Below are 14661 nucleotides of genomic sequence, written 5' to 3'. Positions count from 1 at the left end.
GGACGCCAACTGGCGTTCCCAAGGAGGGACACCAAAAACAAGACAGCAACATGAAAATACAAAGCACCCAAACACAACAGCAGACCCGACAGACAGATCGAAACACCAAGACAGGGAGGGGAGTGAGGGAAGCCAGTCCAGTCACTACCTGCCTAGCGAGCCACAAAGTCCTAAGCATAGACCAGGGAGGGACGGGAGGGTTGAGCCAGGTAACCTCAGGCTTGTCAGGAGTCCTGGCTGAGGTCCAGGGTGGTGCAGGCTGGACAGTACACCAGGGCGGATCAGGCTGTGCAGGACACCAGGGCGGATCAGGCTGTGCAGGACTCCAGGGTGGATCAGGCTGTGCCGGACCCCAGGGTGGTGCAGGCTGCACACTACACCAGGGCGGATCAGGCTGTGCAGGACACCAGGGTGGATCAGGCTGTGCAGGACCCCAGGGCGGATCAGGCTGTGCAGTACACCAGGGCGGATCAGGCTGTGCAGGACACACGGGCAGATCAGGCTGTGCAGGACACCAGGGCGGATCAGGCTGTGCAGGACACCAGGGTGGATCAGTCTGTGCAGGACACCAGGGTGGATCAGGCTGTGTAGACCCTTCGGGGGGCCATGGTGGAGATGACCATTCAGGTGGCCATGGTAGAAACCACTCTTCTTGCGGCCATGGTGGACAAACAGGCACCGCTTCAGGAACAGGCACCGACTCAGGGACAGACACCGGGTCAGGAAACGTAACGCAAACAGTCTCTGGATCGGCAGAAGTGACTTGAACGGTCTCTGGATCGGCAGACACTTATCCCGATCTAATGATGTACAACACTTAAAGGGATAGTTCGGACAAAAATGATATTTAACCCATGCATTACTCACCCTCAAGCCGTTCGATATGCATATGTCAATCTTGTTTCAGACGAACACATTTTCAGTTATTTTAGAAAATGTCTTAGACCCTTCAGTGGATATAATGTGAAGCAATGGGATCCACCTCCTTCAAGTCCCAAAATGTGCATACATCCTTCACAAAAAATCTGTGCGGTTTTGTCGTAAAAATATACAAATTTAAAACTTTATAAATGAAAATATCTGACTTCCGGCAACGATCGACGCGCGTTCACGGGTGATGGAAGTCTACATACGAGGTAGGACGTAGCGTAGGAACTGTCGTGACGTAGAACGAACGCGCCTGCGCAGCCAGAGAGCAGAGCAAAACTCTGCTCTCTGGTTGCGCAGGCGCGTTCCTATGCTACGTACTACCTCGTACGCCGACTTCCATCACCATTGAACGCGCGTCGATCGTTGCCGGAAGTCAGATATTTTCATTTATAAAGTTTTAAATATGTATATTTTTACGACAAAACCGCACGGATTACCCTCAGAAAAGGCCTTTGTTTATCCCCCCTGGAGCCGGATGGATTACTTTTGTGAAGGATGTATGCACATTTTGGGACTTGAAGGAGGTGGACCCCATTGCTTCACATTATATCCACTGAAGGGTCTAAGACATTTTCTAAAATAACTGAAAATGTGTTCGTCTGAAACAAGATTGACATATGCATCTCGAACGGCTTGAGGGTGAGTAATGCATGGGTTAAATATCATTTTTGGCCGAACTATCCCTTTAATATGTAAGATCAAAATCAACAGAGTATTTTGAGTTTCTTTTGCACTGATAAGAAAAAAAGCGAGACTATCATGCCCCAGAGGGTTAATATATCTTCCTGAAATCTGTTGTATTACAGATGTTGTCACAAAAATTGTATCCATACAATAAGACAAAATGGCTCCCTTTCGCTGTCACTCCGAGTTACGTCGGATGACGACGAATGGCGAAACCCCATTCGTCGTCATCCGACGTAATGTCTCCGTTCCACTACTCAGTACATACGTAACCAAGACGTTTCATTTAGTAACTTTTCCCATTAAATGTTGCTTAGTGTTCTTTTCAGGCTTTAATAAAATAATGTAACATTTGGGGGCAAATAAGCAGAGGAGCAGGCCAAAACTAGAAGCTAAAATAGCAAAAATTTCCACAGCAGTTGTAAATTTACCAGGCGAACTGACATATGCAGGTACAAATGCCAGCCACACTGCACAAAATATAAGCATGCTGAAGGTGATGTATTTGGCCTCATTAAAATTGCCTGGTAACTTCCGTGCTAAAAATGCCAGAAAAAAGCAGACACAAGCCAAAAGGCCTATGTATCCCAACACACACCAGAAGGCCAGATCAGAGCCCACACTGCAATCCAGGATGATCTTGGACTGTTGATATTTAGTGTTTCTATAGGGGAAAGGTGGGGACGCTACAAGCCAGACAGTACATATGACCACCTGAACTAGAGTGCAGCAGAAGATTATGATTCTCTGCTGTATTGGGCCCAACCATTTCATTATATTGTTTCCTGGTCTGGTAGCTGTAAAAGCTGCCAGCACCACTAAAGTTTTGCCCAGGATGCAGGATATGCAGAGGGAGAAGGTGATGCTGAAGGAAGTGTGTCGTAGCATGCAGGACCAGGATGTGGGTTCCCCAATAAACACCAAAGCGCATAAAAAACATAGAGTCAGTGATAACAAGATGAAGAAACTGAGTTCTGAGTTATTCACACGGACTATAGGGGTTCCTTTGTTGTACAGAAATATCCCCAGCACTGTGACAGTCAGAAAGGCTCCCACTATAGCTATCACAGTTAGGCTGATTCCCATTGCATCATGGGAGAGAAACTCAACTACCTTCAGGACACACACTGTTCCATTTTCATTTGACCAATAATCTTCAGGGCATGACAGACAATCTATTGAATCTATATAAAAAAAGAAGAAATAAAATAAAATAACTAAATCAAATGATGGAGGCTTTATATTTTATTTTCAATAGGAAAACATACATCACCTGTCTGATTACTGATCTTGCCAATATCACATGGGACACAATCAAAGCAGCACAGAGGTTGCCCACGACGGACAGCCTTTCTGAATCCTGGAGTACAGCCGTTACTGCATACAGACACCGGTACCTACAGTATATCACAATTATTGTTATTATAAAGTAAAAAAAGTGCAATGACTCATTTAAATTGCATTGAAGCATAAACAAGTTTTTAAAAAATCCCTTAATACACTCAATGTTTTTATATTAATAGGCACTCAAGGATCACATAGTGACATTTATTTGACAAGATCAATAGATGGCAGTGCAGTGTACAGTCAACACCTTGCCTTGTTCTGTTGTTTAGACCACATAATGGCCTGTTCCTCAATAACCAGTTCTCTCCCAGAATGCTGAGCACCATCATAGAGGCCCACTTTTACAAACTGAATATCTCCACTTGAGTGTTTTTGCCAGTTTATCAAGTCATATGATGGGATTGAATCTCCCTTGATATCAAAGTTAACTTCCTCTCCAGAAACAGAAAAGGAGATTTCCTGTAAATAATGCTGAAGCTTTGGAGTATAACAAAGCAACAAGAAGAGGGGGTCAGTTTAGTAAGAAGAAAGACACTTCATCTCATACAATATAATTGCTATTCTGTCTGAAAACCAGTTCTCATCAAACCCAAACATACTTTTACCTGCAATGGAAACACATTGCTGAGGTTTGCACATGATAAATTCTCAAACGGTCCATTTCCAGGCCTACAGTAAATGAGATTATGTAGAGAATGAGCAAAGGCATACACTGCTTTATACACATTGTAGGTCACACGAGGGCTGGAAGTGTTCATGTAGGCCGAGTGTTCTTGTCGGAGAGTTTCTTTCCCTGTGCAGGAGGGCAAATGACTGTTCAAGTTGGATGTGGAGGAGGAACAACCATACAGAGCCTCCCACAGCTCCTGAACTTGGGGGTTTGAAGGGTACCTTTCTGGGGTCACTGTTTCGAGGTAACCCTGGAGACCTGGGATGTGTCCTTGACGTATTGCATACCCAATTGTGCCATCTAAGAATGGATAAGTTTCTGCTAAAATTGAAGCTGTAATCCAAGCCTCACTTGCAATCCACTGAATTCCTGTGATATTTTGAGCCACCAACTCTCTTAAGAACGGGTAAAATTCCCCCTCTCCTGAAAAAACAACGACCACATTAGCTGTGGATTCATTCATTACTTTAAGAATCTTCAGGACTTGTTCCTGGGTATAGTCTTTAGGTATCATTTCATGATAGGCCAGACAAATGTTAGTATTTTCAATTTCTCGCTTTAAGCCTTGCAAAGCAAATCTGCCATAGTCATGGTCTTCAGTGACCACACCAATCCATGTCCAGCCAAACCTTTTTAACAGTTGTGCAATAGCTTTGACCTGATAATCATCATTGGGAACCACTCTGAAGAATGTTGGGAACTGCTTCCGATCACTTAGACAAGAGCAGGTTGAGAAATAACTTATCTATAAATTTAACAACAAAAAAAGAAGAAAGAAAAAAGCAACAACTGTTAGCTAACTTTGTACATATATAACAGAAACATATATAGACAATACAAAAATGTCTCAAGAGTGGTAAACATATATATATATATATATATATATATATATTTATATATATATATATATATAATTTTTATTTTTATTTTTTTTTCATCTACCATGGGAATTCCGAAAGGCTCCAGAGTTCTGGAGACAACAATGGATTGTGATGATCCAGATTCCCCTATAATTCCTAATAAAGGACTAGCTCCAGAACACATAAAACTTTGAACAACATCCTGCCCATTCAGTACTGCCAGGACTGCTTTCTGAGCCGTTACAGGAGTGGCACAAGAGTCAAAGATACTATAAGCCAGAGTATGGTTTGGTAAAAGGTCTTTTCTGTTGTTAATTTCCTTCACAGCAAGCTTCATAGTGAGAGCCCATCGGAAAGCTCTTGGATCAAACCTGCATAAAAAAATAAATAAATAAAAACACCTTAGTTGAAATTCTTGTAAAATAATGGATAGGTTTCTCAGAATTATTTTTTGGAAAAAAAAAATAAAGTAAACAGTAAATAATAGATTTTTAAAAACTACAGGTTAGGAAAGACATTAAAAAAAAAACATAAGACATGTCCTTACCCTCGACACTGTGCTGCTAAAGGTCTCTTTATGTAGTCTGTTGGTGGAAGCTCTACTCTGTAATGCAAAGGAAAAATTCCTCCTATTGTGAAGTCTCCACTAGTCATGAACACTGGAAGATTAAAGTCACCCTGTGGTTTGCAGCTTGAAGTCACAGCTGCACTGGAAAGGTGAAATACAGAGACAAAAATATGAATCATTATCCTGTTAACCTCCACGAGAAGAAAAAAAATGCAGAGTGATGCTTCTCTTACCTTCGGTTTTATATGTTAGTCATGCATATTATTATGCATGACTTCTTCCTGAGCTATATTGAATCGGGTGTACTATGATCTTTCCCATGATGCCTCAAACTGAAACTATTATTAGTGTCTGTGTTAGACATATTATACATTACTGTATTTAACTACAATATCAATAAAGGTTTATTTAGCCTTGTCAGTCAAATTAATAACATGTTCTGATTAATTATTCAAATTATTCACAATCAGTTGCATATGTGAATATTTGCTGATAATTATGCATAAAATCATAAAACGCAACTGCCAAATGACCTAAAAGTTTATATAAATGTTATTGTATTATGTTGCGGTTCAGATAATTGATGGTATATAATTACTGTACCATGTAAATCAAGGCCGTAACCATGTCTTGAACATTGGGGAGGGGGCACTTTTTTCGTGGGGGGAGGGGGTGCTATTGGTCTTTTTATTTAAATGAATTCAGATGCTTTGACACCATTATATAAAAACTTAACTGAGCTGGACGATGACATCACTGTTTTCGCCATATATTTATATATATGTGTGTGTAAATTAACTAAATTAATACTTTTTTACAACTAAAATGAACCATCGCTGAACTAACTTAAGCTGGACTATGAAGCCATTTTCTTCTAGATCTGCTGTACAGCCGAAACAATTGTGTTGCATTATTTTCCTGTAATAACTGTAAAGCTGCTTTGAAACAATTTGCATTGTAAAAAGCGCTATATAAATAAAGGTGACTTGACTTGTCCCCCTCAATGTATATGGTGATTACGGCCCTGATGTAAATATACCAAATGTAAAATGAGTAAACAACGCTTAAGTTTGTTACAGTGTCCATGCTACAGGTCTGATCCACCTTTATTAAAATTATTATTACATATTTACAGTATTTATCAGAAAGAGCTTTATTGCCAAGTGTGCTTGCACACACAAAGAATTTGTTTTGGTGCTGAGGCTTCCAGTGGACATATACAAATACAGATACAACAAGAAACATGAAACATAATACTACAAATTATAAGAATAAAGAATAAAAATATAAATATATGAGAATAAAAGTATCACAGTTGGGTTTAGTCAGAATAGACATTTCCAGATTTACAGATTATGAACATATTTACAGTGTTTTGAATATTATAATAAATAAATCTAAATATAAGTATAAGTATCACCTGAGTTGTAGGATATTGCAATAAATAGTGGGAGTATTGCACTTAAAGGCATATGCCTTGGGAGGTGTGTTAACTGTTCAGAAGGGAAATGGCCTGTGGGAAGAAACTGTTCCTGTGCCGAGATTTTCTTGTGGCCAGTGATCTAAGTCTCCGTTTTGACGGTAACCGTTCAAACAGGTGGTGTCCAGGGTGAGTGGAGTCTGTGATGATTTTACCTGCTCTCTTCCTCTCTCTGGAAGAGTACAGGTCCTGGAGGGATGGCAGGGGGGCACCAATGATCCTCTCCGCAGTCCGGACTGTCCGTTGTAGTCTCCTGATGTCTGATTTGGTAGCTGAACCAAACCAGACAGTGATGGATGTGCATAAGACAGACTCAATGACGGCTGAGTAGAACTGAATCAGCAGCTCCTGTGGCAAGTTGAACTTCCTCAGCTGGCGAAGGAAGTACAGTCTCTGCTGGGCTTTTTTTACAATGGAGTCAATGTGATTGTCCCACTTCAGATCCTGAGAGATGGTAGTGCCCAGGAACCTGAATGACTCCACTGCTTCCACAGTGCTGTTCATGATGGTGAGTGGGGGGAGTGCTGAGCTGTTCCTCCTGAAGTCCACGATCATCTCCACTGTTTTGTGCGTGTTCAGCTCAAGGTTGTTGTAACTGCACCAGACAGCCAGCTGTTCAACCTCCAGTCTGTAAGCAGACTCGTCACCGTTCCGGATGAGACCGATGACAGTGGTGTCGTCGGCAAATTTCAGGAGCTTGGGAGAGGGGTCTTTAGAAGAGCAGTCATTAGTGTACAGGGAGAAGAGAAGTGGGGAGAGAACGCACCCTTGAGGGGCGCCAGTGCTGGTGGTGAGAGTCCTGGATGTGTGTTTCCCCAGTCTCACTCGCTGCTGCTGGTCCGTCAGGAAGCTGGAGATCCACTGACAGATCGAGGATGGTATGGAGAGCTGGGTCAGTTTGGCTGTGAGAAGATCAGGCATGATGGTATTGAAGGCCGAACTGAAGTCCACAAAGAGGATCCTTGTATAAGTCCCAGGTCTGTCGAGATGTTGCTGGATATAATGCAGTCCCATGTTGACTGCATCATCCACAGACCTGTTTGCTCTGTAAGCAAACTGAAAGGGATCCAGCAGGGGTCCAGTGATGTCCTTCAGGTGGGCCAAGAAATTTAAAGTCCATAGTTAAAAAAGCACCTGCATAGCTATGGTGAAATTAACAAACATAGAAAATAACACATTTAAAGTTGTTATGCGACCACTTTATTAACAGACAGAATTGCATGTAAGATTACAAACGTTCTAAACATTTTTAGTTGAGTGTTTAAAGGTTGTCTCGTGGTTGAATGTGTATCAGGCGTGCATTATAATTGGTTAAAAGAAGTGATTAAATTCACAAGGGCTTGGCACATTAAAGATTGACAGCAGGAGGGGCCTATGCTTTTGGTTTGCTTGTCTTCAGGTGAAAAGTTAAATCCATCCCTCAATCGCAGGTTATCTATATATGCCGTACCCATTAGATTAATTTCTCTTTGTCAGTTATGGCATGGCTTTATGGAATGTTGCTTACATTGTGGCCGCTGTGTATTGGTTTGCAGAGTCAGCTTAAAAGCAAGTACAACTGTGTATTTCAGGGAGACGAGGATAAATACAGCTTTTACCAGGGGGGAGATGTGGTTTTGGGAGGGATTTTTCCTTTGCATTCCAGCCCTATATCATCATTATTTTCTTTCAGGACCAAACCTAAACCAACCAAGTATAAATTGTGTGTCATGCTTTCAACATCTGATAGCTGTTGTGTAGATCAATTTAAATGTTTAGAAATTGTTTTAATTTTCTTTGTTATATTGCAATTATGCAATGCATTCAATACATGTGTGTGTGAAATCTGTTGCAGCTTTACCCCTCGAGCACTGCGGTGGATGCAGACGATGATCTTTGCTGTAAGAGAAATAAACCAGCGGCAAGACCTTTTGCCAAACCTATCTCTGGGCTACCACATCAGGGACAGTGGTGATGACATACCTGTATCTGTCAAGAGGTCTCTTCTCCTGGTTAATGGACAGCCAGAGAGGGGCAGTGGACAAAGCTGTGAAGACACACAAAAACAGCCAAGCCCTGTAATTGTGGGAGATGCAGCATCAGGAGTCTCCATGGCTGTTCTGAGAAGTCTAGGCCCATTCAAAATACCAATGGTAAAACATTTAACATTATTCATTTTTGCATTTCTTTCTTGGTTATGAAGGCTGTAATGTTGTATTGATTTAATGATATCATATATTGTTTGACAGATAGATTAATATTACTTAATTGATCTCCAGTAAAATTAAAATTAGACTTTTAATCTTACTGAAATGTGTTTTCATATTTTAGGTGAGCTACTTTGCATCCTGTTCCTGTCTCAGTAACAAGAGAGAGTTTCCAGCATTCATGCGGACAATGCCAAGTGATCTATTTCAAATTAAAGCTTTGGTAAAACTTGTATATTATTTTCAATGGACATGGGTCGGGGTGATCGGTGTGGATTCAGACTATGCTCGGTTTGCCATCCAGCTTTTCCTGAAAGAGTCAGAGAGATTTAACGTTTGTCCTGCTTATGTCCACTTTTATCCTGTTGCACTGACACAAGATGCAGTGGAGGAGCTTGTGAACATTTTAAAAGCCTCATCTGCTACAGTAACAGTAAACTTCTCTGGGGAATCAGAACTACATAGTATACTAAAAGAGTGCAGACGCCAAAATGTTACTCATCTTCAGTGGATTGCCAGTGAAGCCTGGGCCACATCAAAAGTCCTCTGGGAGGATTTTGGTGATCTGTTAAACGGAACATTGGGGTTTGCCATACGGAGAGCTGATATCCCACATCTTGGCAGTTACCTCAGAAGAGTACATTTTTCTGTTGCTGAGACGTCCCATTTTCTTTCTGAGTTTTGGGAAGAGACTTTTCTTTGTCGGCTGAATGGGTCATTAAACACCCATGCACATGGAGAAGCAGCACAGAACTGGCCACCCTGCAATGACAGTGAGAGTTTGGATGATGTGCACACTCCTTATTCAGATGTGTCACAACTCAGAGTGTCCTACAATGTTTATAAGGCTGTGTATCTAATAGCACATGCACTACATGACATGAGCACATGTGTCCCAGGAAAGGGCCCCTTTCAAAATGGGACATGTGGGAGTCTGTACCAAATAATGCCATGGCAGGTGTGTGTTACTCACCATTTTACGTTCTCTGCATTTATAGCACTGATATGGAATTATCAAGCAGTGTACAAGTTTTAAAGCAACGGTTAAATATAATATCTATGTATCTAAATATTTCCCTCCATGCATTTGAATGTTTTTGCTTTGCATCATCCTTTCTTCGAACCTTCATCTAAGCTCCTACACTACATGAAACAAACACATTTCACAACATTAGGGGAAGAGGTCAGATTTGATGACAACGGTGATCCTATTGCATCCTACGATCTGATGAACTGGCAAAGAGGGTCTGGTGGCTCCCTTCAGCTAGTGAGGGTGGGATTCTATGATGTCTCCCTTGAAGAAGACAAGGACCTAATAATAGATGAGCCAGTAATTATGTGGCACAGAGGAGAGAAGGTGTGTGCCATCCCACTCATCACAAGATATTGTTTACTATGTTTGTTTTGCCTTCAAATCTTCCCAATGATTATGGCTGAACTTAATGAAATCCAGTTTTGTAACTTTACTTGGCAATGCACTATTGATTTCATTTTGTACTAAACATTTATATATATAATTTGATTCACACTGTAGTTTAGTGTCCAATTCTCACAATTAACTTACTATTAACTTTGAATTTTGCCTCAATAAACTCCTAATTACTGCTTATTAATAGTTAGTAAGGTAGTTGTTAAGGTTAGGTATTGGGTAGGATTAAGAGATGTAGAATATGGTCATGCAGAATAAGGCATTATGTGCAGGACCGGCGAGTGCACTTCTGCTGCTCTAGGCGAAAAACAATTGTGCCGCCCCTCTATTTGCAACGTATAGCCTACCAGCAACAACACACAAAGACCAATATGCCATATACATATAACGCAAAACCAGCAACAACACACAAAGACCAATAAGCCATAGGCCTATATAACGCAAATAGTGCGCAACGCGCGTGTTCCCAAAATGTCAACAATATTAAAGTTTATGCAGAAGGCAAATGCTTGCTGGCATTTTTCTTTAAAAAGTCATGACAGGACTTTTCCAAATAATCACATTTCACCTCCTCAAATTACTGTTGCAAATCTCTTTACACCACTTTCTTATGTGCGTAAAACACACACAAATGAAATGTCCGCAAGCACATTATATCATCTGCAGGTTCAGCACCTTAAATAACGACTAAAGAGTAAATAAAGCTTAACTTACGTTTCAGAAGCGATAATTTAGTTAGTTTTGACATCCTGCATTAGTCCCTGATCAGTGATTAATGAACGATCTGTTCATTGCGTATGTCATGTGACGCAATGAACGGATCACCCAAATGAACGTAAGACTCGGAAGGTAAAGTAATTATTTATGTTCCCTGTAAATAATTTTTTACTGCATTATGATTTCTTAATTCAGAATATGATCAACATTGCATAGGTGGATGTGATCAGGGAATTTGGCTGTTAAAAGTATAACATTTAAAGCCACTTAAATAAACGAAATGACTCGAATGACTCAAGAGAGTCAGTAAAATGATCAGAACTTCCCATCACCCAGTCATGACTCGTGAGAGCAGGGGCGCGCCGGCACTGTGGGGGTAAATCATATAAATAACCTATTTTGTGAATTGTTGATTCCTGGTTGTCACACATTTTGCCGCCCTTACAAAAGTGCCGCTCTAGGCAATTGCCTAGTTCGCCTATATGGACGCGACGGCCCTGATTATGTGCTTTATAAGTACTAAATTACAGCTACTAACTTAGTAATATGCATGGTAATAAGCAACTAGTTAACAGTGAGACTTGTACCCTAAACTAAAGTGAAAACAAAATATGTTAAATGTAAATAATACTTTTTTATTGATAAGGTTGCGTAAGTTGCAGGTTTCAAGTTGCATATTTTTTTATGCAATGAAAGTATGTGGTGATATGCACTCTCATTGAGTTCAGACTACATTTCTACTGCTTGTTCTGCTGTGGTCATTAGGCACCAGAATCATTGTGCAGTCAAAGCTGTCTGCCAGGCTCCAGGAAGGCCAGGCAAAAAGGAAAGCCAGTTTGCTGCTTTGACTGCATACCATGTGCCGATGGAGAGATCAGTAATCAAACAGGTGTGAATTTCTTCACAGCTCCTCACTTAATGGAATTTTGAAAAAGTAATAATAATAAATAAATGAATATACAAAACATAGTCAATCAAATCAATCAATCAATACATGTAAAAAATTATATAAATACATTTTATGCTCCCCCTTTTCACAAATTTTTCCACAGACTCAAATGATTGCCTGACATGTTCAACGGAAACATGGCCAAACCAAGCTCGAGACATGTGCATTCCAAAAACATTAGAGTTTTTGTCCTTTCAGGAGCCCTTGGGAATAATCTTATGGGCATTTTCAGCATTCGGGGCCTGTGCAGCATTAGTAGTGCTTGGTGTGTTTATAATGTACAGGAAAACACCAGTCATACGAGGAAACAATATGGAGTTAAGTTTCCTTCTCCTCCTGTTCCTCTGCTCATGCTTTCTGATTGGTCTGACATTTATAGGGAAGCCCACTGACTGGTTATGCCGGACTCGGTATCCAGCCTTTGGAATCAGTTTTACTCTCTGTATTTCATGCATCTTGGCAAAAACTGTAGTAGTTTTAATGGCATTCAGGGCCACCCTCCCTGGCAGTAATGTTATGAAGTGGTTTGGCCCTGCTAAACAAAGATCAAGTGTAATCTTATGCACTTTTGTGCAAGTACTTATTTGCATAATATGGTTAACATCTAAGCCTCCTGTTGCAGCATATAACACCAAGTTCATGAGTGCAACAATAATTGTTGAATGTGCCGTAGGATCTGAAAATGGTTTTTGGTGTGTGTTAGGATATATTGGCCTCCTTGCTTCTTTGTGTTTCTTGTTAGCATTTTTGGGCAGAAAACTACCAGACAACTTTAATGAGGCTAAATGTATAACATTCAGCATGCTTATATTTTTTGCTGTGTGGATAACATTCATTCCAGTTTATGTGAGCTCTCGTGGAAAGTATATGGTTGCTGTCCATGTCTTTGCTATTCTGGCATCTGCCTTTGGTCTCTTGCTGTGTATATTTGCTCCTAAGTGTTATATAGTACTTCTGAAACCTGAGAGAAATGACAAAAAACATATGATGAAAAAATAACAAAACAAAAAAAGTGTTAAAAGGTTGTAATAATACGGTACAGTAATGGCCTTTTCCTCAGCAGGAATGACCTATACAATTTATCCAGTAAATAAAATTAGTTTTAAATCCATTTTGTTGTTGGTATTATTTGCACTTGACTTTTGAGATTCACTTGCCATTATGTTCACCAATAAATGCACTGATCACAGATAAAAAATAAAAAAAAAAAATACTGTGCAGATACTAAACACTGTAAATGTAGACTTTTTTTGGTAATAAAAAATGTATTTGTATGTTATATCATTGACACTGTAGCTATTATGTACTTACATTGTACGATTATATGTACATTTCGGTTACACATTATTTTAAGGTGTCATTGTTACAGTGTAATTATATATATTTAAGTACTTTTTTTTTTAAGTAAGTAGAGTAATATCAAGCAACTACATGTACTTACTATAGGGTTAGGGTAGGATTAGGATTTGGTTGAGGGATAGTTGCATGTAATTATGCATATTTACTGTTATTACTATGGTAAGTACATGTAACATATGTAACAAGGACACTGTAAAATAAAGTGTTACCTAAATTTCAAATTATAGATACAATTTATGTCTGCTTACTAGCCATATACAACCATGATTCAAAACACCATAGCGCCTCTTACTTTCACAGTACAATCGATCACAGTGAAAAGCTTTCCTTGTTGTTATGGCTACACTAGTGGCATGGATAAACCTTTTCATAGGAAGGGGTAGAAATATATAAAAAGTAAATTGAATTTTGCTGTAATTTAAAATAGGGACTAGTAGTTTCCTCAACATAATATTTGCTAACTCATTGTTTCTCTATATTTTTATAAATGTTATGACGGTGAAAGTGAACCCAGGCGCAGACAGGATGCAGTGACACAAAGTTTATTGTAGACAGAAAACAGAGAAAACAAAACCCACGAGGGGGCAAAACATGAACAGCAAAAGAATTGACAAGACTAGACTAGACTAGGACTGACAAACAAGACCATAAACTAACTACAGAAACAGGATCAGAAATTATCCAGACAAAACTCTCACAAGGTACTCACAGGTAAGTTTAACACACAGGTGGAAATCACCATTTGTATCACAAACAATCACAATGAACCGACACAGGACAGAAAACACAAGGGACTTATAAAGGGAGACACTAATGACAAGAACAGGTGAAGCAGACTAGACAATGACGAGACAAGGATAACAAGGGGGCAGGGTATGTAACGAGACAACACAAGCACATGGCCCAAACAAAAGGCCATTTGCTTGCACACAAAACATGGGTCTGTCAGGATCCAGCCTCAAGACTAGGGGAAATCAAGGACAAGAAGGCCAGATCATGACAATAAATGGTTTGTTTGCCTTCTTTTTTAATTTATTTGTTTAACTTAAAACAAACAATATAATAGGCCACTTGTTCACAGTAATAAAACATATAAAGTTTTGCATCAAGAATAGCACAGAAGTGGTTGGCGATATACCGGTAGACAAAATTGAACTGTTAGAAATGTGTCAACAGGTAGAGATTTTGGAATGTCGTCCTTATTGTTGCACTGTCATGAAAGCTTATCATTTGCATGCATTTTTTTTATCCACTGCGGTTTGAAAACAAGTGATTTTAAACCGTTGAAGCGGAATAAGCAGCAAAAGAGAAATCCTTTCGCAATATGCGTGCGCTGTCTGAGGGGCCGTTTACACGAAACAGTTTTCAACTAAAAACGTAAAAATGCGTTTGGCCATTCATTTACATTTAATTTTGGGAGCCTGAAAAGGTAAACTTTTGAAAACGGGATTCAAAGTGCAAGTTTTGAAAATGTTACCGTTA

At 39.9% G+C, this 14661-nt stretch overlaps 2 protein-coding genes across 2 annotated transcripts; one reads left to right on the top strand and one right to left on the bottom strand.

Annotated features, from left to right (window-relative positions):
• Positions 1-1896: 1896 nt before the first annotated feature.
• Positions 1897-5238, bottom strand: LOC143697138 (extracellular calcium-sensing receptor). The gene is made up of 6 exons (XM_077194056.1): positions 5039-5238; positions 4574-4862; positions 3567-4376; positions 3214-3438; positions 2888-3011; positions 1897-2798 (listed from the first exon to the last, which is right to left on the bottom strand). Exons 1-6 carry the CDS (start codon positions 5236-5238, stop codon positions 1897-1899), a joined length of 2550 nt encoding a protein of 849 aa, XP_077050171.1.
• Positions 5239-8017: 2779 nt separating this feature from the next.
• On the top strand, positions 8018-12831 carry LOC143697137 (extracellular calcium-sensing receptor-like). The gene is made up of 6 exons (XM_077194054.1): positions 8018-8241; positions 8374-8671; positions 8850-9683; positions 9861-10082; positions 11637-11760; positions 11924-12831. Exons 1-6 carry the CDS (start codon positions 8018-8020, stop codon positions 12817-12819), a joined length of 2598 nt encoding a protein of 865 aa, XP_077050169.1. The 3' UTR covers positions 12820-12831.
• Positions 12832-14661: the final 1830 nt, after the last annotated feature.

The sequence above is a fragment of the Siphateles boraxobius genome, unplaced genomic scaffold (assembly GCF_051911475.1).
Source record: "Siphateles boraxobius isolate OS27281-9 unplaced genomic scaffold, OSU_SipBor_1 31, whole genome shotgun sequence".
Classification (NCBI taxonomy): Eukaryota; Metazoa; Chordata; class Actinopteri; order Cypriniformes; family Leuciscidae; genus Siphateles; species Siphateles boraxobius.
Note: the sequence above shows the minus strand (reverse complement) of the source record. Positions and strands in the feature narration are given on the sequence as shown.

What these genes read in the sequence shown, in the direction of transcription:
- LOC143697138 (XM_077194056.1), bottom strand. Translation starts at nt 5,238, where the DNA reads ATGATTCATATTTTTGTCTCTGTATTTCACCTTTCCAGTGCAGCTGTG. An exon ending in AGCCTTTCGGAATTCCCATG is followed by an intron (nt 4,377 to 4,573) that starts GTAGATGAAAAA and finishes TTAAATTTATAG; the next exon opens with ATAAGTTATTTCTCAACCTG. An exon ending in GGTCTAAACAACAGAACAAG is followed by an intron (nt 3,012 to 3,213) that starts GCAAGGTGTTGA and finishes GATATACTGTAG; the next exon opens with GTACCGGTGTCTGTATGCAG.
- LOC143697137 (XM_077194054.1), top strand. Translation starts at nt 8,018, where the DNA reads ATGGCATGGCTTTATGGAATGTTGCTTACATTGTGGCCGCTGTGTATT. An exon ending in TGTGGCACAGAGGAGAGAAG is followed by an intron (nt 10,083 to 11,636) that starts GTGTGTGCCATC and finishes TGTGGTCATTAG; the next exon opens with GCACCAGAATCATTGTGCAG. An exon ending in AGAGATCAGTAATCAAACAG is followed by an intron (nt 11,761 to 11,923) that starts GTGTGAATTTCT and finishes ATTTTTCCACAG; the next exon opens with ACTCAAATGATTGCCTGACA.